This window comes from Echeneis naucrates, chromosome 9, assembly GCF_900963305.1.
Source record: "Echeneis naucrates chromosome 9, fEcheNa1.1, whole genome shotgun sequence".
Lineage (NCBI taxonomy): Eukaryota > Metazoa > Chordata > Actinopteri > Carangiformes > Echeneidae > Echeneis > Echeneis naucrates.
In genome coordinates this window covers 23,392,186-23,416,362 of record NC_042519.1, presented here as the reverse complement: position 1 = coordinate 23,416,362, position 24,177 = coordinate 23,392,186, and the positions used below count along the sequence as shown (strand labels likewise).

The 24,177-nt window shown below is 43.5% G+C and overlaps 3 protein-coding genes and 2 non-coding genes across 7 annotated transcripts; 1 reads left to right on the top strand and 4 right to left on the bottom strand.

Annotated features, from left to right (window-relative positions):
* Window positions 1–212: 212 nt before the first annotated feature.
* Window positions 213–7,344, bottom strand: p2rx7 (purinergic receptor P2X, ligand-gated ion channel, 7). Of its 3 annotated transcripts, none has more exons than XM_029510512.1 (13): window positions 6,837–7,344; window positions 5,464–5,611; window positions 5,317–5,388; window positions 5,160–5,246; window positions 4,539–4,635; window positions 4,318–4,398; window positions 3,809–3,944; window positions 2,749–2,885; window positions 2,128–2,218; window positions 1,859–1,924; window positions 1,361–1,465; window positions 1,166–1,273; window positions 213–823 (listed from the first exon to the last, which is right to left on the bottom strand). In XM_029510512.1, the coding sequence occupies exons 1-13, from the start codon at window positions 6,870–6,872 to the stop codon at window positions 317–319; spliced, it is 1,671 nt and encodes a 556-aa protein (XP_029366372.1). In that variant the 5' UTR covers window positions 6,873–7,344; the 3' UTR covers window positions 213–316. The 3 variants fall into 3 exon arrangements, with proteins under 3 accessions (XP_029366372.1, XP_029366371.1, XP_029366373.1); XM_029510511.1 differs by having other exon boundaries at window positions 5,160–5,232; XM_029510513.1 differs by lacking the exon at window positions 6,837–7,344 and adding an exon at window positions 6,161–6,244 and having other exon boundaries at window positions 5,160–5,232.
* Window positions 7,345–8,008: 664 nt separating this feature from the next.
* On the bottom strand, window positions 8,009–10,746 carry gstt1a (glutathione S-transferase theta 1a). Its single transcript, XM_029510461.1, has 5 exons — window positions 10,510–10,746; window positions 9,610–9,697; window positions 9,019–9,169; window positions 8,737–8,913; window positions 8,009–8,413 (listed from the first exon to the last, which is right to left on the bottom strand). The coding sequence occupies exons 1-5, from the start codon at window positions 10,613–10,615 to the stop codon at window positions 8,213–8,215; spliced, it is 723 nt and encodes a 240-aa protein (XP_029366321.1). The 5' UTR covers window positions 10,616–10,746; the 3' UTR covers window positions 8,009–8,212.
* Window positions 10,747–13,991: 3,245 nt separating this feature from the next.
* cfap157 (cilia and flagella associated protein 157) lies at window positions 13,992–17,833 on the bottom strand. The gene is made up of 7 exons (XM_029509973.1): window positions 17,751–17,833; window positions 17,017–17,288; window positions 16,417–16,570; window positions 15,714–15,960; window positions 14,759–14,853; window positions 14,359–14,509; window positions 13,992–14,072 (listed from the first exon to the last, which is right to left on the bottom strand). The coding sequence occupies exons 1-7, from the start codon at window positions 17,831–17,833 to the stop codon at window positions 13,992–13,994; spliced, it is 1,083 nt and encodes a 360-aa protein (XP_029365833.1).
* Window positions 14,536–14,607, top strand: trnac-gca (transfer RNA cysteine (anticodon GCA)). The gene has a single exon. It is a non-coding gene; the product is annotated as a tRNA-Cys (tRNA).
* trnac-gca (transfer RNA cysteine (anticodon GCA)) lies at window positions 16,164–16,235 on the bottom strand. Its single transcript has one exon. It is a non-coding gene; the product is annotated as a tRNA-Cys (tRNA).
* Window positions 17,834–24,177: the final 6,344 nt, after the last annotated feature.

Below are 24,177 nucleotides of genomic sequence, written 5' to 3'. Positions count from 1 at the left end.
GCTCTGCCATAAAAAGGCAAAATGCTGCCTGAAGAGGAAGATCCAGACCAGACCACGATGGTTCACATTTATTTTATACTTTTCTTTTAACATGAATTTTGCACTGGATATGTGAAGCACTGATCATTCTGTTAATCCCTCCGCAGTGTTCTTTACTTTTTTTATTCCCTTCATCCTGACGGACGGAACACAAGCTGACAAAGAATGACTGAAGGCCGAGTTTTCTTAGTTTTTTTTTTTTTGCTTTGTAACATCAAACATGAGAACAGTGTTAGTAGTCAGTTAGTCCGTGCTCTGAAACGTGGACTCGCTCCTCTCACAGCTCTCCGTTAGCACAGGCCTCCATGGAGACCATCCTGGCAGGTCTAAAGCCGCCGTACTGTCCGTCGGGACTCGGGTAAACCTCCCTGATTCTCCCCACGCAGCAGCGGGGGATGGCGGGCTGGGTGTCACTGGGGGGGTCTCCGAATCTCCAGGTGATGTATTGTCTGTAGGCCAAGTGGCGCAGGGCGGCAGTCTGGCCTCTGCCTGCAGGTGGAGCCAGAGGGTCCCGGTACAGGAGGACGGCCTCCAGCAGGGAGCGCTGTAACACCAGCTGCTCAAACAGAGCGGACGAGGTGATGCAGGCACCCTCGCTCCACCTGCAGCACAGCTCCTCCTGTGGGACGGACGAGGGACTGCAGCAGCCACATCTGCACCAGGACGGAGGCTGGCCTTTGGGCTTCGGCTCGGCTTCATGGTCCGGGTGAGGCCGAACGTCCTGATCCGCTCCGACAGCCGGCTTTAGCAGACACAGGACGGCTCTCAGCTGTCCAATGTCCTCCTGCCGGGACAAAAATACTCTTTAGAAAATCTTTAGTTTCAACAACAAACCTTTCTGACTCAACCAGCAGCAGGACAAGGGTTAGGGTTAGGGTTAGGGTTAACCCAAGTTAAAAGCTGACTGCCAGCCATCTTAGTTTTTTTAAAGGTGGAGCTGAGGGGGAGTGAGGGATCTTATTTCATTAGAATCTTCACTGATGAGTTGAATCTGACTCTGATTCTGAATCTGTGGAGACTTTAAAATGAGGAAAAAGAAATGATAATTAACTTGGTTCGCGTCTGTCACGTATTTAAAAAGACTCATTTCTCCACATCACTCTTCTGGAACTTGTTATTTCTTTACCTTCCGCGGCTGAACAGACTTTGGCTTGATGTGTTGTAAACTTTTCTTCTGTGATTGTTTCACCACTCGGATGTTGTTCTCGTCCACGTAGGACACGCAGAGGACGCACTGCAACACGCCGTCAGATTCACAAACAGGTTCACAGATCCAGTACATTCGACATCACACTGCGGGTCACGTGGACCCGTTCATCACCTTCTGTTGGTCCCGGACCGACTCCACCTTCCTCTGGAAGTAGTTCTCTCCGATCTCTGCAGAGTAACAGCTGGTTCCAATCAGCCAATCGAGGAACACCGTTGTCTGGAGGAAGAGACACACACATGATGTCGACCTCATGTCCACAAAGATGCAAATCCTGTAATGGCCACTAGATGCAGTTTCCATGGAAACCCTATAAAAACTGACCTGAGCCAGAAAGACCCCCGACTTCCTCTTTAAAGGTTAAGTGTCGATATCTAGATCTCTGCAGTTTTCTAAACCAGCCATCAGCTGACAGTACGAACCTTTGAACATGAGTGAGATGGTAATCTGTATTTATATTTTAGCAGGTCAGACCTGTTTCTGTTAATTATATGAAATCTGAGTGAGTTTATTCAGCTGCTTGCAGCTTGTCCAGATACGGACGCTGCTCTGGACTGTGTTCGGCGCTGATGGAGGATAAATGCGTGAATGGACTCGTGTGTGGTCGCTCACCAGAGCGTAGTAGGACAGCGTCGATCCGATGTAGATGATGAGCTGAATGAAGCTGAACCGTCCTGCCTGCAAAACACAAACTGTCACTAGTTAGTTTGCATGTTTCTTCTCCACACAGTTTGGAAACACAGAGGTCAGAACAGGGTGAAGAAGGTTTATCAGACAGATAAAGAATCAGCAGGGTCAGCATATATTTACTGCTTAAAGAAAAATAAAGGAAGAAAACCAGAATATACAAAAATCAAATTGAAAGAGGAGACTGTACTCACTTGTCCGAACACCATGACGTCAAACCTGATCCCAAACGCTTTGTACAACGTCCGCTCCTCCACGCCGTTCACCATGTTGTACTTCGCAAACCTGACAAAACAGAACGACCTTTGACCTTTAACATGAAGCAGGTTTACTCATATTAATGTGCTGAAACCACAAAGAGAGAGGAGAGGAGAGGAGAGGAGAGGAGAGGAAAGGAAAGGAGAGGAAAGGAGAGGAGAGGAGAGGAGAGGGAAGGAGAGGAGAGGAGAGGGAAGGAAAGGAGAGGAGAGGAGAGGAGAGGAGAGGAGAGGAAAGGAGAGGAAAGGAAAGGAAAGGAAAGGAAAGGAAAGGAAAGGAAAGGAAAGGAAAGGAAAGGAAAGGAGAGGATCTCTACGGCTGTTGACACTGATTAAAGGAAACAGGACAAACTCTGTAGATCTTAGTTTTGGTTTCATGGATTCTATGAAAACAAATATGAAAACAAACCAGCTCTAATGGAACATTAAATGGGACAAACTGATTTCAGATGGTCCCGGAAATGATGAAGACATCAAAATAAGAGGATGAATAAAGTTGTTCTCCTCTCTGTACCTTTGCACAGAGATGCATCTCTTGACCTTTGACCCCTGTCTGACCTGAAGTTGAGGCCGGGGTACAGCGTCCTGTTGCTCTCCTTCTCGTCCAGCCGTTTGAAGGTGTATCTGGGCAGGCAGCGCTGCATCAGCCGGTCCAGGTTGCAGTCCCACTTGATCAGGATGCCGATGACGCCACCCTGTGGTCCGAGACAGGAAACGCATCACACAGAGCAGCTTTCACTTGTTTTAAAGGAACTGACGGTTCTGACTCCTCCGTCCACACAAACCGAAGGAGCTGTGCCGCAGATTCATTTCCTCATTTTTATTATCGGCTCAGTTTCACTTCCACAAACAAAAAAGAAAAATATTCAACAGTGGGCAGAAAAACCCAGTCTGGTCTCATAATGACAGAATCCTGAGTTAATGTGCTTACCTATGAAGGTAATTTGGTTTGGGGGATACCAAACAGAACCGTTTCAAGTATTCACATAGTTCATGCAGAAAACTGACAGCTAAAAGGATTCAGATGAAATGAGTGGAAAAACTAAAGATTAAAACTTTTGGAAAGTTATTTTTTCTGGGGGGGTTGTTTGACCTTTAGTTGAACCAAACAGACCAGGAGAAGCTCATCCATGTGCTCGTCTGCAGTAAACTTGATTTCTGTCACATCTTCTGACCGGACTCCCCAGAAGGTTTTAAATCTGTACACAGATTTAAAACCTGGTTCTGCTAGTTTACAAATCACAGAACGGTCTGGGACCAGAATACATCTTTGATATGTGTGGAGGATATAAACCCAGCAGGACTCCGGTCCTGATTAAACATGCTCAAACTGCCGGTGGAGGTGAAATCGGCACCAAATGTTGATACTTCTAAATCCATTTCTCTTCTCATGCTCCTGTGTATGAAACCTGGACTGTACTTCTCTTAACATGCCCAAACAGCTGCATTTTCTTTTTTATCATTTTACCTGAATTATTTTAGGATTTGTCCAGGCCACTGCTCTTACTTTTTTCTGTCTGTATGCAAAGCACCGTGGTGTTTATACAAATAAACCTCCGCTGTCTTGCCTTTTGGGAAAGGACAGAGAGAGCAGGGATATTTGGACACGCAGTCCCACCTCGACTGCCATGTTGGAGAACTTCTCCCCGGCCTCTCGGACGACGTCTCCCAGCCTGAAGATGGGACACAGAGAGTCGTTTCCTCGATGGCAGCTCCTCAGGTAGCTGTCGTTCATGTTCGGGAGGATGTTCCTCCTGAAACAGACAGACAGACTCAGTCAGTCTGAGTTCTTCTCCTGCTGAGAGGAAGTGATAACTCACTGTCTCAGTTTATGGTGACTATGATGAAATTAAGTATTGGTGTCATTTATCGAATTTTAAATCATGGAGAAGATGATACAAATTCATCTATTCCATTAACAACAAATGTTTGAAATAAAACAAAAACATGATGTTGGTCTGCCACTGAAAAAGCTTTATTAATGAGTTCATCCACTGAAGTCAAAGAGAGCTGATTCTCCAGTTTAAGGAGGAAAAACAGCTCCATTCTTATCAAATAGACTTATTACGATGAAAAACGTAGATCAGTTAAATGAAAAATATCCGGTGATAAATTTGATAGACTCACTTGAAGAAGTTGAACGCAGGAAACCTGACGGTGTTCTTGATGAGGACTGTGAAGTTCTCAGCTGCTTCCAGCATGGCAGGTCTGAAGCAGAAGACAATCAGCTCAGCATCAGCTCAGGGAGAATAAAAGCACAACTGACAACCAACGCTGGGTGGGGTCTGTTGTGTCAAGTGTTGGCCTGACTGAACAAAATCATCACGACCAAAAGGAAAATTCTTTACCGTGGAGGGTTCGTGCTTCTTTCCACCGGACACCAAGCAGAAACTTCACAGGTTTTCTTCAACATGTCAAACTTCACACATGATCCCGTCTGAATCCCTGAAGGCGACAAACACGCAGTCTGAGAAATCACAGGTTCGATTCCTGCATCGTGCCGATCTAATTCTAACAGAAGCCCAATCTCTGACAGTCTGAGCAGCTTCGTGAGGAAGAATTAACTAAAATATCTGTTTCATTAGATCAGTTCCTTTAATCTTATTTTATATTCATATTTAATGCAGAAGTCTGCTTTCAGTATTTTTTATAAATTCCAGCCAAACTATGTTGACAATGATTGCATTTTTAAAAGAACTGAACACTTTTCTAGGCACATTTAGCTTCATGTGTAAAGGATTTAATTCCCAAAAGAAGCTGCAGGTTGTAACAGACGGGAGGACTTGGCCCATTTGTCTGGGACTATTTTCAGCAGCCGATTGATTCGTTCATAGTAAAATAACAACAGTGGCCCAGTAAGTTGAGTGGAATTGTCCGTTGTTGGTTTTCAATCCAGTCCAGGATCGGGGCTGTGCGAACAGGCGCTGAAGGGGTCTAGTCTAATCCAGATCTAGCAGAAGTGGGTGTACCGTGGCTCTGCTGGTCCCAGGCTCCTTTCTCACAGTCCTTATCAGTCTGACACGGTCGGCCATTCCGAGGAGCCTGGAACATAAACACTGCTTCAACGTGAGAAAGTGCTGCTGGTCATCTGAACCACTGGACCATGAAGAAAGCACCAAAAAGCACCTCGGGGCATTTTCCCTGCTTCTGGTTCTTTGTCACAATCACATTGGTCACCACGAAGAAGGAGTTTTTGTCCTGAAAACAAACAAAAAGTCTTTAAATTCTCTCCACGACTCCACAGTCCAGAACACAAAGACCGCCGGCTCCCACCTGTGAGGGCCCGCTGTAGTCCACCACATCCCAGACCACATCCCCGACCCCCGGCAGGCGGGTCTGAGCCACGCCCTTCACCTTGGTGGTGACGGAGCTCACAACCAGGTCGAACTCCTGGTACTTCCTGTTCCACAGCATCATAACGCTGCAAAAAACAAACACCACATTCTGCAGTCAACGCTGGAATTGAAAATCCATTTTCTAGATTAATCAGCAAAACATTTAGGTAGAAAATAGCGATATAATTTCCTCTTTTACATTCTACTTTATGTAGCTGGGGTCTGATACAACAGAATTGGAGATGCTGCACCGAAGGCGCACAATTTATTTCACACAAATAAATAATAAAATAAATAAGATCTCATCCACACACATCCTACAAAAGGCACATTTCTAAAACTTGACAATGACTTATGATTTAAACTAAATGTCACATTCATTTGACACACAAAGTAAATATTGGTATCAAGTTTGATGAACTAAATTGTTATTTGGATTAAATTTCTCATTCTTTTTACATACTAAATAAATACTTGACCAAAGTCCCAATTTAAATATCACATTAATTTGCCACACAAAATAAATATTGATGTAAAGTTTGACATTTTTCTGACACACCAGGCCGTCATGTTATATTTCATATTTAATATTCTTAATCTCCAACATTAATGTCATCATATCTGAGCTTCCATACTTCGGATAGCCTCGTTAAATCTGGAAACAAAGTCAGAAAGATAAAACCAGCTGATTCATCTAAACAAGGTTTGAGTTCTTTATCTGAGTTTAAGTTCGTTAAAAGCCCCGAAAGAAGGAGCAGCTTCCCCCGGTCAGGAGGAGCAGCTTCCCCCCGTCAGGAGGAGCCTCCCCCCGGTCAGGAGGAGCAGCTTCCCCCGGTCAGAAGGAGCCTCCCCCCCGTCAGGAGGAGCAGCTTCCCCCGGTCAGAAGGAGCAGCCTCTCCCGGTCAGAAGGAGCCTCCCCCCGGTCAGGAGGAGCAGCTTCCCCCCGTCAGGAGGAGCAGCTTCCCCCGGTCAGAAGGAGCAGCCTCCCCCCCTCAGCAGCTGCCTCTCCCGGTCAGAAGGAGCCTCCCCCCGGTCAGGAGGAGCAGCTTCCCCCGGTCAGAAGGAGCAGCTTCCCCCGGTCAGAAGGAGCAGCTTCCCCCCGTCAGGAGGAGCAGCTTCCCCCGGTCAGAAGGAGCAGCTTCCCCCGGTCAGAAGGAGCAGCTTCCCCCCGTCAGGAGGAGCAGCTTCCCCCGGTCAGAAGGAGCAGCTTCCCCCGGTCAGAAGGAGCAGCTTCCCCCCCTCAGCAGCAACCTCTCCCGGTCAGCAGCTGCCCCCCCCCCCAGCAGCTGCCCCCCCCGCTCGGTGTCTCACCAGATGAAAAGCAGGATCGCGGTGTTCAGGCTCCATTTGAGGGATCCGAGCCGGACACTCCGGATCCGGACCAGCTTGGTGGTGTCGTACTGGCAGAGGCCGAGCGGGCTGCAGGTCTTCATGCTGCCGGAGGAGCTGACTGTCTGCGGGCTTCTTCCTGCTGGAGGTCACGTGTCCAAACTCAGCAGCTGCACAACAACAGCAACACAAAGATCTACACAAACATTAAACAGATAATGGACTCCTGTCACAAAACACATTTTATCTTCAGACTGAAATAAAATGACAGTTTTTTCTTTATTTTTCTTGATAAATCAATTATAAAAAAAAGTAGTAACGTCAGTCCAAAGCAGGAGATAAAATGGTTCAAATAAATGAAATTCATTTTGGAATAAAGGCATGAAGATGGTGAGAAATTCTCTTCATTGTTTATAATTTATCTCACTAATTTTATATTTATTTTCTAATGACAATAACAATATTTTTGACATGCTGTCATTTTCATAAAGTGTTCAATGTTAAATGTGATTTCATCATTTTTTGCATCTTTCTTTAAAAATGTGTTAAATATATTTACTTAAAATTGTGAGGTTGAAATATTGAGAAATGCGTCCTGAGACATGCGTCTTCTAAACACTTCACAATAGAAACGCCACACAAACCTTTAACATGTTCATTGTATATTATTGTCTGTAGAAATACTGCACTCAGCTGAGACCACAACTGGGACCTGAAGCATTTCACAGTCAACAAAGTTTCAGCATCTGATTAGAGAAGAAACTCATTAATTCAGTGCTTCCATGTTTGAATTTTTCAGCGTCTCTTCGGGATAAAGAGCTTCTTGTCTCCGGCAGGACAAGTGGATTTCTGTGAAGGAAACTGAGCAGAAAGTCCAGAAGAAAACAATGAGACTCAGTTTCTGTGACAGAAACTCTTCTACGCTGACAGTGAATTCAGAGTTTAAACTTGTACTGAAGCCATTTTATATTGGAGTATTTTAACCTAAAGGTCCGTCTGCAGCGTTTACTGCGTAAATACGTTCCAAATGGCGGTTCACTTTTTGTCGGGGCAGATGAGTCTGTCGCTGCTCTGGTGGAGTCTGTAAATAATTTTACATCAATAAGGTTGAGATTTGCTCTGTTTGAAAACTTTGGCTGCCACATGAAGAAAAACCGACACAGTCTTTTTTAGGTTACATATATTGTGGATGAATCCATCCCTTTAATGTTTGTGGTTGTAAATGCACATTCAGTCACGGTACAGCTTGCAGTTTTAATGCTGACAGAATAATTTTATAACAAACCTGAATCCAAATTAATTCTGCTGATAGAAGAATCACCCTCACCCATTAAACTGTCAGTCATTTTATTCTCTCCTCACTTGAAAAGCTTCTGAAATTTTGGTTTGAGCATCTCCAGGTCTGCGCTGTTCTGCATCTTCTGCGGGAGGCTGCTGATGTTCATGATGCCGTCATGAGACTCGTCGAACAGCTTCTCACCCAGCTCCTTCTTCACCCGGTCTCTCCAGGCTGTCAGCTTCGGACGACCCTCAAACACGTTGACTCCGGCTCCAACAGGCTGCGGGACGCACAAACACACACACATTCTTAGAAACATAATATAGCATTCGTATGAAACTACACTACACATGCATGAAACGTCTTCAAAAATCTACAACAAATCCACAAAATGAACTCGGTTCAACTTCCTCAGAGATCTTTGACCTGGATGACTGTGAACCTGCACAGACTTCGGCATCATAAGAAGGTTGAAGATGATGATGAAGCTGTGGTGCCTCTTTGAATCATCTTTTAAATGCTACAGCACTTATTTAAAGTTAAGGGACACAAAAAAAAAAAAATACATCTAACCACCACAAAAGAAGAAGGAAAAAGAACTACCTGCATGATCTCCACCAGAGCCACCAGATCAGCCAGAGAGATTTTGTCACCGATGATGAACGGTTTGTTCTGCAGGAATTTTGCCTCCAGCAGGTTGAGTGATTGTTTCAAATCCTCCATGGCGGCATCCATCTTGTCCTTTGGGGCCTCAGAGCCCATGATGACAGGAAACAGAATCTGCTTGGACGGAAAAACAAAGATAGTTAGTTGAATCTGTTACATAACTAAAAACTGAAGTAGGTCAGCTGAGTTCACAGCTCCGGGTTGATCCAGGACTCTTACCCTGAGCAGGAAGACCTTTGAGCCGTGAGCTCTGAGGTTCATGTGCTGCCAGGACAGGTATTCATTAACCCGAGCTCGCTGCTGCAGGTCGGCTGGAAACCAGTGATCTGCAACAGAATATTTCTGCGCCATGTACTCCAGGATGGCAACGCTGCAACGCAGACAGCAGGAAGACACCAGTGTTTGAATTTTGTACGTCAGATGCTTTAATATTGAAAAAACTTGTCACTTTTCTGATAAAATAAGCTCATCCTGAATTTGATACCTCAAAGACTGAAAATATTTAAGCACCATTAAAAGGAAAAAGAAATCCATTCAATTGTGTTGTTTTGGGATGGAGACAGAGTCTCAGATGGAGACTGAAGGCGCTCAGAACATAAAACCACAACTATCTGCTGGGAGAAGGCGTTTTTGTGATTTGGGGGAAATGGCCCTTAACATTTCCTTTGAGGTTTCCATCATAACTCAAATGCTTGGGTTGAATATGTGAAGACAGGAGGAAACAGCAGCTCGGTGAACATCAGCGTTGACCGTCTAAGGCTGATCTGAATTATTTGTAAGTGGCGAATCAAACCCAACCCGTCGTCGTACCTTTCGGTCAGGACGAAGCTTCCATCCTTCATGACGGGAACCTTCCGGATCATGCTGATTTGACCAAACTCCTCGCTGTGTTGGTGACCTGAGACAGGCACAGAACCAGAATGAGACATGATAAAACAGAGAAACAACTGAATTCGGCTGACACCTTTAAGGAGCTGACCTTTGAACTTTGACACCAAAATATAATGTATGTATTCTTAAATCTAAGTGAACGTCTGTGCCAAATTTGGAGTAACTTCCTCCAGATACAACTGAAACCTCAAACAATCTTCAAAATTTATGAAGATGTTTTTTTTTTTTTTTTTTATCTTTCTCTTCTGATTCTCTTTCCTCCATTTTCTTTTCCCAGCAGCTTTCTGCTCACGTCCAGCCAGCTCATGGTTGCCGTGGTGATTTGTCTGACTGCTTTGACCTCTGACCCAAAACGTCAGAGAGTCCGGCTGTTTGAAGAAGTCGTGAAGCAGTTAATGAAACTGACAGATTTGCGGACCAAAAGTCAAAATGTAAACTGATAGCCTGGATGAGCTGCTGCTTTGGTTTGATTTGGGCTTTTTCCTGAATTCTTGTTTACATAACGAGGTTAATTCTTGTGGGACATTCAACTCACGGCTGGAGCAAACTGTTTACACAAACTGTAACAAAGGAGGAAGAAGCGAGGGAGTGTGTGTGTGTGTGTGTGTGTGTGTGTGTGTGTGTGTGTGTGGAGATATGAGGCTTATGCAACAACACATTCACAGCGCTGTCACTTCATGTCTCTCTGTCTTCCTGCTCCTTGTTTCTTTCCTAGTATTCTTCCGTACCTGTGGTTGGTCAGGGTTAGACGGATCTCCCATATGTGGGATAAATGGAGCACAATCTAAGTCTACAAGTCACGTGGCTGAGTGGAGTTACCTGCAGACAGGTCCACATGCTTGAAGTCGAAGGGGATCCGGGCCAGCTTGGCGAACAGGAACACGGAGCGGCAGGGCTGAGACAGCAGGTCCAGGTAGAGCTCCATCCTGTCGGGCTGCGGGCTTCGTGTCCGCCGCCTTCCCCTCCGTGTCAGTGTCCCCCTCCGGTCCGCTCCGGGCTCCGCCTCCGCCGACCTCCGGTTCAGAAACACAGAGTCACGTTCTGTTGTTTCTCTGCTAAAGGAGGAAACACCAGAGCGGACTGAAGTCTATGGGAAAATGTCCCTCCTCCTCCTTTATACTGAAGTCTATGGGAAAATGTCCCTCCTCCTCCTTTACGTTTAAGTCTATGGGAAAATGTCCCTCCTCCTTTACCTTTAAGTCTATGGGAAAATGTCCCTCCTCCTCCTTTATACTGAAGTCTATGGGAAAATGTCCCTCCTCCTCCTTTACGTTTAAGTCTATGGGAAAATGTCCCTCCTCCTCCTCCTTTACATTGAAGTCTATAGGAAAATGTTCCTCCTCCTCCTCCTTTACACTGAAGTCTATGGGAAAATGTCCCTCCTCCTTTATGTTTAAGTCTATGGGAAAATGTCCCTCCTCCTTTACGTTTAAGTCTATAGGAAAATGTCCCTCCTCCTCCTTTATACTGAAGTCTATGGGAAAATGTCCCTCCTCCTCCTTTATACTGAAGTCTATGGGAAAATGTCCCTCCTCCTCCTTTATATTGAAGTCTATAGGAAAACGTCCCCCCTCCTCCTTTATACTGAAGTCTATGGGAAAATGTCCCTCCTCCTCCTTTATGTTTAAGTCTATGGTAAAATGTCCCTCCTCCTCCTTTATGTTTAAGTCTATGGGAAAATGTCCCTCCTCCTCCTTTATGTTTAAGTCTATGGGAAAATGTCCCTCCTCCTCCTTTACCTTTAAGTCTATGGGAAAATGTCCCTCCTCCTCCTTTATACTGAAGTCTATGGGAAAATGTCCCTCCTCCTCCTTTATGTTTAAGTCTATGGGAAAATGTCCCTCCTCCTCCTTTACCTTTAAGTCTATGGGAAAATGTCCCTCCTCCTCCTTTATACTGAAGTCTATGGGAAAATGTCCCTCCTCCTCCTTTATGTTTAAGTCTATGGGAAAATGTCCCTCCTCCTCCTTTACGTTTAAGTCTATGGGAAAATGTCCCTCCTCCTCCTCCTTTACATTGAAGTCTATAGGAAAATGTTCCTCCTCCTCCTCCTTTACACTGAAGTCTATGGGAAAATGTCCCTCCTCCTTTATGTTTAAGTCGATGGGAAAATGTCCCTCCTCCTCCTTTATACTGAAGTCTATGGGAAAATGTCCCTCCTCCTCCTTTATACTGAAGTCTATGGGAAAATGTCCCTCCTCCTCCTTTATACTGAAGTCTATGGGAAAATGTCCCTCCTCCTTTATGTTTAAGTCTATGGGAAAATGTCCCTCCTCCTTTACGTTTAAGTCTATAGGAAAATGTCCCTCCTCCTCCTTTATATTTAAGTCTATGGGAAAATGTCCCTCCTCCTTTACGTTTAAGTCTATAGGAAAATGTCCCTCCTCCTCCTTTATATTGAAGTCTATGGGAAAATGTCCCTCCTCCTCCTCCTTTACATTGAAGTCTATAGGAAAATGTTCCTCCTCCTCCTCCTTTACACTGAAGTCTATGGGAAAATGTCCCTCCTCCTTTATGTTTAAGTCGATGGGAAAATGTCCCTCCTCTTCCTTTACATTGAAGTCTGTGGGAAAATGTTCCTCCTCCTCCTTTATATTTAAGTCTATGGGAAAATGTCCCTCCTCCTCCTCAGTAAACGTTTTCCTGATGAGTTTATGGTCTCAGTCTGAAATACAACATGATGTTCATTTAGAGGGGAACAGACCAGGAGGAGTGGTTGGAGTGGTTGTTGGTCTCTGTCTGTCTTTGTGTGTTGGCCCTGTGATGGAGTGAGCTGGGTCACCAGAACCCCCGCGACTTGGCTTCACTGATGACGTCACAGAGGGTTGGCACTTGTCTTGTCCTCGTCCTGATTGGACGGGCAGGTCACCATGTGTGGTGGGCGTCACCTGTCTGGGCCCCAGGTGCTGCTCAGACACCTGATGTAATGGAATCCTCTCTGTCTCAGACTTCACTCCTGGCATCTTTACTTGGCTGCCAACATTAAACTGGAGCTCTCTGTTGTGTTTTTCTTTGTGCTCCTTGGTAACCGGATACTCTGCTGTGCTTCATCGGTCTCCTGAGTCAGACCAGAAGTCCTCATCCATCAGACCAGGACTTCAGTCTTTATCTGTTAACTGTCCGATCCTCCCAGCCTACAATCCAATTCATTTCCTGAGAAATACTTTGCAAACTCTACAAACAAGTCTGACATCTGGATCTAGACCCAAATAAAAGCTGAACAGTCACAATCTATCAGTTTTAGCTGCAACAACATGAATATTGCTCAGATGAAAGAAGATATTTGAGAATTGGTGGTTCGAGCAGCAGCAGGATTAAAGTAATTAAACTTTATTTTGAAATGAGAAAACGGGATGAATGTTTGTTAACGCTGACTGGGGTTGGATGAGCAGTCGGTGCAGGCTCCCGCCTCTGAATCAGCAGAGCTGGACGTTTTTCTGACTGCAGACAGAACAAGAACATTTACACAAAACAACTGATTATACACCAAAAAAACAATTGTGGTTTATTCTTACAAAATCTTTACTGCAATGCACTGATCTGTTTTGGAAATTGCATGCACTGTTGACATGTCACCATATTCAACCTGACAGGGTGAACCTCTGGGCCAACAGCTGCTTATTTACACATCCGGGCTTCCAGAGTAACATTAGCACTCATCATTTCAGTTTTCTGGCCACCAGGTTCAGACAGCTCCAATATATACTTGGTTATCTGCAGTATTTTTCCTGTCATAAAGTGAAGGTGTGTAATATGAGATGAATGAAAACACTGAGCTGAGGGAAACTACAGACTCTGCTGTGGTTTTGTCATTAGCGGTTTTTCTGCTTCTGTACTGAAGAATCGGGACACCAACACTAACTGGAGTTCAGTGTAAACAATTTAACAGAGATAAAGTCAGATTTTCAGCTCTTGATGCTCAAAGTGTACAAGGACAGATCAGGAAAAGAAGGAATGTAGGTTTTGGATAGGTTTGACTACAGATGAGACAGATGGGATCAGGTCTCTGAGGGTTCCAGACCATCTGCTGCAGGACTCTGGCCTCTGCAGATAGTTCTTTATGATTCTGGATGCGTGTTTAGACTGAATGTCCTGCTGCAGAGTTCAACCTCTCAGAGACTCCTCCTGATGGAGATGTTTTTAAACATGAGTTGTTGGCACAGAGCTGTATGTGCAGTGACAGCAGCATTGTGGGATCACGTCAAGTTATTTTAGTGCATCTTTAAAACTTTAAACTGCAGCTTTGTTTACGATGATTGATGCAATTTTGTTTGACTGTTGTTTGAATGGTAACAGTTAATCTACCTCTGGGGAGCGGTGCTCTCCAGGATCTCCAGCAGTCTCTGCATCCTCCACTGAGTCTCTGAAGGTTTCACTGAGTCCTAAATTACAGACAGGAGGCTTTTCAAACCTGCAGCTGCGGTCACTTCTGACGTTGCATATTTTGAATATTAAACATTCTTGGATTTATGCAGAAAGCTCAGCCCCCGTTTACTTGTTGCTACAGATGTCACTGGTCTATACTAAGAGAATATTTGACTTTGCTGTATTTATAGCTGAAGATCTTTAGTGAAGGATCTGAATACCCCCACCGTTCAACAACTCCCACAGATGCTGTGATATTCCAGGGCCCATGTTTTGATGTTTCTGGCCCAGACTGTGTTTTACCATCAGGATGTGTCCGAGTATGATGGCTGCCTCCCGCTTGACGCCTGTTAGCTGCCGACTCCGGCTCCTCTCCTTCTGGATCTCAGCCCCCAGCTGATCCACCACAGCTGTTTTTTGTGCTAGTTTCTCAGACAATGAGGACATTTGTTCTCTGAAAGTATGTGGGGGCAAACGTGTGGGGGTATAGCTCAGTGGTAGAGCATTTGACTGCAGATCAAGAGGTCTCCGGTTCAAATCCGGATGCCCCCTGAATTACATTTATGGAAAAAATAACAGAGTTGATAACTCCAACATAACAAACACCATGTTTAACAAAAAGCTGTGATACTCCCACAAAGTGAAGTGTGTTAGTGTTGTAGCCCTCCATAATACTAAACATGGACAAAGAGCAGACTCTTACCTAAGAGCCTTGATGTGCTCCAGGGTGTCAGTGATGCTCCAGTCCATCACCTTCTCCTTCAGCTCACTGCACTGCTTTTTGAGCTTCGCCACCTTCTGAAGAAACAGAGGTGCGGTCTGCTTTTACTGACCATCTTGATAATTTAACCAGGCTTATTATTATTTTTGAAGTGACTTGTTGGTCTAGAAGTAGGATTCTCGCTTAGTGTGACAGATCCCAGAGTCTGTTGCTTTAAGCAGTAAAACAATGTTTCACTAATAGCATCACATCATCATTAGCATCCAGCAACATCCAGCCTCAAGAGGATGTGAGGGATATTGCAGACAACAACAACCTCATTTGACAGCAGGTCAAGATCCATAATTTGGGCACTGACAAGAAGTTGCACCTTCAGAAAGCAAAGTGCATCTTGAGGACCCTTCCCTGTGCTCTTCTTCCCCACTACCTGCTGCAGTACATTCATTACTGTGTCACTAAGGCATCAGAACCTGCTGACTTAGTTTAAGTTTGTGAATGGTGGAGGCGTCACATCATCTATGAGGCAGTATAAATGTAAACCAGGGGGCATCCAGATTTGTACCGGAAATCTCTTGATCTGCAGTCAAATGCTCTAGCTCTAGCTATACCATTGTGAAGGTCAACGGTCATTAACAACGTTGCATAGTCATCAGCACATCCAATGTGTGTGTGAAGACAACACACCCAACTCCTTGGACTTCAGAGGAGTTGGGGGTGTGCTCCTGCTCTGTCTGCAGCTTATTTACTAAAAAGAAGTTAAGTCTTTGGGTAGGAGGTTAGGGTTAGCCTAAATGTTTGAGCTGACTACAGAACAGTTAAAAGAACAGTTGGCCCAAAGAGTAAAAGAGGAACCTGACACCAAATTTGATCTTCTAACAAAGACGAGGCCAGGCCTGATTCAGACTCAACAGTGAGCCCTGGATATGTCACTTCTTACCTTCTTGAGCTTGAAACTCTCCTTTTGAACGCTATCAACCTCTCTGTCCAGATCATCTTTCTTCTTGGAAAGCTTTCTGTGACTCACTTGCAGGATTTCTGTCTCCTTCAAAAGAACTTCCCTTTCCTCCAACGTGAACTGTTGCTGCTCCAGGATCTTTTTGTGCTGGGCTCTCTCCACCCTATGTATGACTGCCAACGTCTCCTGAACATACATGTCCACTGTGTGCTGCATCTCCTCATTCAACCTGTTGTTGGAGGACAACCAATACGTTAAATCACCAGTCAGTCAAACATGAATAAAGAGGTCAGCAGCAGACGTACACTTCAAACTAATTCATAGCATAGACTTCTAGATGTGGACTGCAGCTGTAACTTCAAACTACGGACTTATACTGAGGACTTCAACAACAGCTTGTCACACAATAATTAGACATTATAAATGAGACGTAGGGGACATCCGGACTTGAAGCAGAGACCTCTTAAGCTGCAGTCAAACGCTCTACCACTGAGCTATACCCCCACATGTGGGACAAAATAAGGATGAGGGAAAAGCTGATCCACTCTGTGCACTAACTGGAAAAGAATGGGAAGTATCTGTTATTAGATTGAATTCATACAATCACACACATATACAGACTCCACTGAATTACTTTATAGATGTAGCTGTGCATGCTAACTGTCCTCATCATCTTTGACTTTACTTTTCTTTAGCCGACATGACTGCCATCTTTGTTCTGTCGACAGCAGCTTCGATCTCTTCCCTCTGACTGACCAGCTGCTTCCGCTCAGAATCCTCTTCAGACAGTTGCCGCATCATCTGCACCAGCAGCTCCTTCTGCTCCTCCATCTTTGCCGCTGAAAGGAGAAGGGAGTAAACAAAGGGGAGGAAGCTTCCCACGGTCTGCGTCACAAAACTTGCTTGGACAAGAATGGAGGAAGAGACATTTTAGACATGAATTTTCCAAAACATACAATTCGGATACACATTAAGACACATCTTTCACACAACATGATCTCAGTGGTACCTGCTCTGTTGCTCTTCAGCAATTTACGATTAACATACTGGGAAAAGACACATAGCGACATGTCACATATCAGAAAATAATAGAGCAAAATAAACGAGTTGGAGTTCATTATCAAGGTCAAAGAGCAAAACCCAATTTTGTGCAAAAAACAACACATTGTAATGAGTCTTTCTGAGAGCGGTGCCAAACTCATAAATCCAGAGAATGACTGATAAATCTAAAAACAGTGTAATGAAACCCTTTCCTCCAATCACTCAGACACTTCATGACTCTCACCCTGCATCCCTCTCTCTGAGATGAGTTTGTCAATTGGTTCTTGCAGTTCCTGCATCTTCTGCCTGTGCTGCAGCTTCAGGGCTTCTCTGTGCTGCTGTGCTGCCCGCCGCTGAAGCCCCAGCTGCTCCTTCAGCTCCTCCACCCGATTCTCTTTGACAGCCTCGGCCCGTTTCAGGATCTCAGTGAGATCTCTCTTCTCCTTCTCCAGCACGCTGTACTCAGTGGAGAGCTGCGCTTTCTGCTTCTCCAGCTCATCGCATCTCGTCTGACATCTGCACAATGAAGATGGAGACGTGGCACTTTGTATTACTATTATTATATTATAATGTTTCTGTGGTTGTTGTTGGGAATACATTTTTACATTATAATATGATAATACAAATTTTAAAATAGTTATGATAGTTCTGTATGAAATCAGGAAACAGCTTTAGGCAACAAAATATTAATGTGTATGTAAACATCTTAATTCTGCAAATAAAACACACTTTACTCAGAATAAAAGTCAAAACTGAGGCTACCTTTATTAATACACCTTTTATCACTACATTTATTTGGCATGTAACAGTGACAGATTGGAGCTAATGCTAAAATAACTAACGTCACAAATTGAGCAAAGTACAATAAATATTTTGAATAAAAAGATTTCAAAAAATAAATAATAATAATAGTTAAACATTATTTTACGTTTATGGAAACTGTTAGCTAAGAATTAGCCACCGTTAGCATGCCGTTACCTGTTCAGCTGCTCATCCAGGTAGCGAATTTGTACCAAATATAACAACTTTTCTGAGTCCTCGGGGCCGTTTTCAACCTCCATTGTTGGGTTTCTATCTGATATTTATGAGCTGAATCTCGTTTCGTCCCGCTTTAAAACACTTCTTATTGTTTAGAGGAAAGTTTCGTTGAGAGATTAGCGAGCTAGCTGGCCAGCTAACGTTATGTTGTTGCTAGGAAACGTTGCTTTCAGGAACAGCTCGTAAAGTTCAGCTTCCTTTTCAAAAATAAACTGACCATCGTTGTTATTATTGTTGTTGTTTTTGTTAGTCGTAGTAATTAGTTAGAGATAAAAAAAAAAAAACTCTCCAACGTGAAATTTCTCCGTCTTTAAGATCAAAGACAGTTAGTCACATCAAAAACATTATAAGACAGAGCTCACTGAACCGGCTGAACAGAAATAAAAGAAGTATTTGTTGATATTTGTACTTTTGGGAGAGCTGAGTGCTTCTTGTTGACCCACAGCTGAGAAGAGAGCAACTTCTGCTGCTCCTCATCATCGCCAGCAGAGGTCATTAAAGGTCAGAGCTTCCTCTTCATCCCTCTCAGGTCACACCTTTAGAAACCTTCTCACCTCCACCTGGAATGCAGGAGCTGGAGCTGGAACATGGTTGTGAAATATAAAGAGGTCAAATGTGACGATCCATCTGACTGATTGAATGTTTTTCCAAAGTGTTAGTCTGAAGAGCCACAAAAAGGTTTATAACATCCAGACAAATCCCACGACCAGAACTCTGATATTCACACCTCAACACACATAATTACATCATTTTAGAACTAAACAGAGCTTCACACTTAAGGATCGTATAATATTATATAATGTTTTGCTCGCTCATTACAAAACACATAGAAGATGCAAAGAACATGAGCCAAGACGTGTCTGGAAGTGTTTAAGCAAAGCGAGAATGACAGAAAATAGAAAGCAAGTGAGCTTGTCTTTATAGGGATCATGTTCTCAAATTCACTAATTGTAGATGTTTAACGTAGTCGTAAAAATTTAAGTTGTGGACAGAATCTGTTCAACATTAAAATATTCTGCACGCACTCTAAAGATAGATGATAAAATTAGCACAAAGCGTAAAGAGGCCAGTGGAAATCCTTCAATAAAAGTTGAATGAATTGTTTGAAAGTTGTTTGAATTGTGTGATCCCTGGATCAGCAACAAGGATTTGATCTTCACACCACAGCTGAGGTTTGAATTAAAGTTAAAAAAAAAAAGGCTTTGAAATGCAAAAGATTTCGACCATGCTGCCGACCAAAAGGTTTTGACCACCCACAACATCAAACTTCTCTTTATCACAGAAACTGCAGCAAATTGAAGTTCGCTGATATAAACTCAAAACAGGAAAGCTCATTATTTGACCACAGAAGATGCTGATGCATGACGTCTTTAAAGGGAAAACCCAGATTAGCAGCAGCACACGTCTCCGGTTCTGTTTCCATCCCCCTTCTCTCTGCCTTCACCCCTTTGGCCTTTTTGTTGTGGCGAGGCCTGTTGGAGGGGTCAGGCAGGGTCACGCCTCAACGAGAGAAGGAGGTTTAATGCCTCCAAAGCCCTTAATAACCCCGACTGTGCTCCCCCTTGCCCCCTCCTGGGCCATTTTTCACAGCGCCCCGCCCGGGCCCGTGTCGGAGGAGGCAGGCAGGCAGCTTCCATCCGCAGGTCTGGTTTGCATTAAATGGACACATGTGGCCTTTGTTTTGAGGAGTGCGTCTGACACAAAGCCATACCAGCCGCATGAAAAATGGCTTTCTCTGGCAGCAGATTTAGGCCACACTTTGTTCAGGGTCAGTGTTTCACTTTAAATAGGAACGACAGGAAGGCCAGGACTCAGCTGAAGCCCGTCGTTAAGTATGATGGGCAGAGTTCGCTGCAACGGGGAACAGTTGATCAGTCAGATACGAATCTGCTGCCATGACTTCCATATATCTGTCTCTATATATAGATATATATATCAAATGTTGCTGTAAAACCAAGACAACCTTTCTGTCCGTGGCTGAGATTTATACGACTGACTTCCACACAATAGCTCAGTGTGTCTCTCAGGGACACGTCAGGTTGATGGACTCATCGGCTGAGGCAGGGATCAAACCTGTGACCTCTTTTATGATCGGACAGTCTGTTTCACCACCAGACCACCCTGCTCATGCCAAAGTCAATGTAAACTGAACAAATCATATGGATCCTAAGAATTGTGTGTGTGTGCGTCAAAGCCTGATGCATCTTATTCTCCTGAGCCACAGAGCCACTGTTGTTTAAATATTTCTTAAAAACACACTCACATCGTATTTTAACTCCACTCAAACCAACATTCTGCACGTTCCTCACTTCAACACTGAACTGGAATTAATCCATCCCCCCAAAATCCACAACTTTCCTCTTGTGTGTTTTATAAGCTACATATTTATCCATCTTACCATTAGACCTTTGTTTCATTTTAGTTTAGTTTAGTTATTAGTTCAAAGTTACAGTAGGGCATTAAACAGCTTATTGAAAGACGCCTGCTTCATTTCAGTTATTAAAAACAAAGTAAATGAAGTAAGGCAACATTAAACTGGACACATTGTTGGTTTAGGATTTCCTGACATTCACAAAATATGGAATAAAAGTAATTATCATTCTTTGAAGTTTAATGTTGCAGCCGTTTCGAGGTTCCACAGCTAAAGTTTCTTCATATCTTAATATGTAACATCTGCACAGCTGCAGCTTCTGGGGAGCTAAGGCACTGCCATTAATTCCTCCAAAATACAGGAAAGACATTTCAAAAGGCGAGATAACGCCTTCAGAGACCGTGAGAGGAACTCATGGTTAAGTATTTTCACATCAGTTTTGCAGGGTGTTACTTTTCCAACCAGTTGAAACCAACAGGAAGATTCTCCTCACCTCACTGAGCGTCACTTCACGTGGCACAAACACACAGTAAGTCGTGTTCAAAAGGCAAAAATCGGCACTTTACAAGGGAAATGTGACTCTGAAATTCTGGTTATTAAATTCCCATGACGAGTCCAAATGGGAACTTCTGACGGGAGTTTTCCCTCCCGTTTGTACGGCGTGTTCGGCTGCTGGTGCATTCAGTTAAAGAAACTGCTGTCAGGAAAATTAAAGAGCCAATTTTGGAGTGACTTTTTATAATCAAGTGTCCTCCCACTGTGACATCAGATAATGAGCTGTGAAACTACAGACTGAGACCATAAACTCATCAGGACAACATTTACTGAGCTGATAAAACAAGTGAGAAGGAGGGACATTTTCCCATAGACTTCAATACTATCAGATTTATTTATTTATTTTTCCAACCAGTGGAGTCTCCCCCTGATGGTCAGTGAATAGAATGAAGGTTTAAGGCTCTTCAGGCATAAACGTGTGAGCCAGCATGTTGGTTTTCTCCGGTTCCTGTCTTTATGCTAAGCTAAGCTAATTAGCTGCAGTTAGTGAAGTTGTTAGCGTCCAGATATGAAAATCGGGATTTCCTGGTTACGCATTTTGGATCCTGACCTCCATTTGCATCCTTTGATATGAATATCAGCCAGAAGAGAGATCTCATCTTTATCTTTTTAAATCTTAAAATAAATGTTTAATGTCACTTAAATAACACTGAAATAACTGCAGCTGGATATTTAGCTCTGCTTATTTTTGATTAGCTCCTTCATCTAAAGAGCCAGACGACATCATAACGTTTATAAGATCATCAAACAGTCCGTCCAACTGAGCCGTGAGCTGATGTTGGGAGCCTTTGGAATAAACAAACCTCCATCGCACACGTGCAGACACCAGCCCAACATCAGCTCACTGGAATGCAACTTTTGTTGTGTTCCTTTTTAATGGTATTTGCGTTTTTACCAAGAGGACATTGAATAAACACGTCGGCGCTTCCATTCAAGCGGGACCAACAGCTGCTGCTTCAGGAACAGACGCTTTTCATCTGCAAAGATCTGCAGCTTGATTTCACCTGGGCGGTGAAACGGATCAGACCTGGATGATTACCACGGAGATACGGACCTTCATGTCAGCTTTCCACCAATAAAAATGTACATCGTGTATTTCAGTGGATCTTTACTCTGATGAAATATGAACGCCTCGTGTAAGAAAGCCCTTTCCAGATGTTGGTATTCCTGCGTGGACTTGGGTCAACCAGGTCAGACCCCCCGGAGTGAACGAATAAAACAGTCCTCAGATATTGTTCACTCTGACTGGAAGCAATCCTAAAAGTTTTCTTTCCCTGAACGCAGCAATGATCCTAAAATCGCTTAGAATTTCACATTTAGCCGCATGTCGCCATCCAAACCTGTTTGAATGTGTTTCAATCACATCTCTGATGCTTCATCAGCACATTAAATGAAGCTCTAAGTTCCCAGAGTTTCCCTCCATCAGTGTCACTCAGGCAGATTCCTGTCTCTTTATTGGTCTTGGCTGCGACTCGGTCCTTTGTGTATTTCTTGTGTAATTGAGAGCTGCAGGCATCTGTTGGTTCGCTGCCACATCTCGTAAAATAAAAAAGAAAATACAGAGGATGAAAAACGTTATTGGTACCATCTGGGGGAAAATGATACACCCTGTTTATGTGATTCACGTGATGACAGCGGCCGGAGCGGCGCAGGTTAATTTAAAGTTACAACAGCAGCTTTGAGTTGGTGGAAAATTCAGAGTGAACGAATTTAAAGACTCAAAGACAATAAAAATATAAAGAGCGATCAAAACAAACAGGTGGAGACAATCACACATAATTGGAGGGTGAGTGACTCAAGCAAAACACAAAACACAAAACGAATGACAACTTTTTGATTCATTCTCATTAACCTGCATTGTCATGCGACTAATTGTGTTAGAAGAACACACTCAGACTTACACAAGCCCAGCTTTGGCCCTTTAGCACATTCAGACTGATTTTAAAAATATTTGCTGATCCATAGATAAAAATTCAAACCTCCTTCAACCTAAAAATGAATCCGGCGTGACCCGACAGAGATGTGTGTTCGTATTTGGCCAACTCAAATGGCCGCTGAACGTTACACATCTGCACACAGTCACATTAATTACAGTCCAGAAATGAGCAGTGTCACTTGTAAAGCCTTTCCCTTTTCTCTTTCATTACACTCCCATTTTATTAGAGCGCCTTTTTTCAGGCCCAGAAAGGCCTTCTGAAATCTGACAGCCATTACAGGAGAGCCCTGCTGAATTCTTTACTGCCATTAGTGGTTGTAATTATAGAAATGATCTCAAACTGACTGACTGAACAAAGGGAGGGAGGTGGGACACGAACCGCCTGCACCCCCCCGACTGGGAAGTTTATGCATTTACCATACAGCTGCAATTAACTGATTCTTACCCCCCCAACCTTGTTCCTCCTTGTGGAGGAAACATTTACTTTGAGTCTGACTGATTAATCTCCCGTCTGTGTGTCATGCTGCAGTTATTGCTCTGCAGAAGTTCACCTTCCAGCAGCTGAATTATCACCACAGAGCTTGTTTGTTTAATCTGCACCAAAACAGAAATGTAAAAGACACAATTTGTGGTTTCTGGGAGGAGTTACATGCTGGAACTTGACAAATCTTCATCCACCCACAACTGAAGCATCTCGGCTGGGAGGAGTCGACATTCTGCAGCGGTGGACATTTTTTTTATAGGCTGAGTTCTTCTTTCTTTAATTTGACTCGTTATTTCCGACCTGAATCTGCTGCAGACCAGAATGAAGGATTCTTTAATCTCTCAGTCTGGTGATTTAAATATCTCTCATAAATTGAAGGACTGAGTTGGGTGAAGAAAATTCTACCTCTTGGGGTTAATAAACTATTTAAAAACTGCTTGTACCACATGATGCAAAGAGAAACAAGCTACAAGTCACCTGATTCATTCTGTAAATAATCAAATCTTTTGATTTAAGAAAGAAAAAAAAACAACAACTTGTGTTCATTGAATCAGATGTGTTTTAGAAAGCAACATCTTGGTTTTTTAAACCATGAGATACCATATTTGGAGCAGAAGGTGGATCTCACCTGCTCTGGACTCTCTCCTGATTGGGTGGTGCAGTCTGTCAATTACAGAGTAGCTCCGCCCCCTAACCCATCCCCTCCTTCCTGGTCTGTTTCCCTCTAAACATCATGAACATCATGTTGTGTTTCAGACTGAGACCATAAACTCATCAGGAAAATTATTATTATTATTATTGTTGTTATTATTATTGTTGTTGTTGTTGTTGTTGTTGTCATTGTTATTGTCGTTGTTGTTGTTGTCATTGTCGTTGTCATTGTTGTTGTTGTCGTTATTGTTGTTGTCATTATTGCTGTCATTATTGTTGTTGTCATTATTGCTGTCGTTGTTGTTGTCATTGTTGTTGTCATTGGTGTTGTTGTCATTGTTATTGCTGTTGTTGTTGTTGTCGTTGTTGT

What these genes read in the sequence shown, in the direction of transcription:
- p2rx7 (XM_029510511.1), bottom strand. Translation starts at nt 6,958, where the DNA reads ATGAAGACCTGCAGCCCGCTCGGCCTCTGCCAGTACGACACCACCAAG. An exon ending in GCGATCCTGCTTTTCATCTG is followed by an intron (nt 5,612 to 6,836) that starts GTGAGACACCGA and finishes TGTTTTTTGCAG; the next exon opens with CGTTATGATGCTGTGGAACA. An exon ending in ACGTCATGGTGTTCGGACAA is followed by an intron (nt 1,925 to 2,127) that starts GTGAGTACAGTC and finishes TGTGTTTTGCAG; the next exon opens with GCAGGACGGTTCAGCTTCAT.
- cfap157 (XM_029509973.1), bottom strand. Translation starts at nt 17,833, where the DNA reads ATGGAGGTTGAAAACGGCCCCGAGGACTCAGAAAAGTTGTTATATTTG. An exon ending in CTGGATGAGCAGCTGAACAG is followed by an intron (nt 17,289 to 17,750) that starts GTAACGGCATGC and finishes TTCATTGTGCAG; the next exon opens with ATGTCAGACGAGATGCGATG. An exon ending in CTCAGAGAGAGGGATGCAGG is followed by an intron (nt 16,571 to 17,016) that starts GTGAGAGTCATG and finishes TTCTCCTTTCAG; the next exon opens with CGGCAAAGATGGAGGAGCAG.
- gstt1a (XM_029510461.1), bottom strand. Translation starts at nt 10,615, where the DNA reads ATGGAGCTCTACCTGGACCTGCTGTCTCAGCCCTGCCGCTCCGTGTTC. An exon ending in CAAAGGTCTTCCTGCTCAGG is followed by an intron (nt 8,914 to 9,018) that starts GTAAGAGTCCTG and finishes CCGTCCAAGCAG; the next exon opens with ATTCTGTTTCCTGTCATCAT. An exon ending in CTCTGGTGGAGATCATGCAG is followed by an intron (nt 8,414 to 8,736) that starts GTAGTTCTTTTT and finishes TGCGTCCCGCAG; the next exon opens with CCTGTTGGAGCCGGAGTCAA.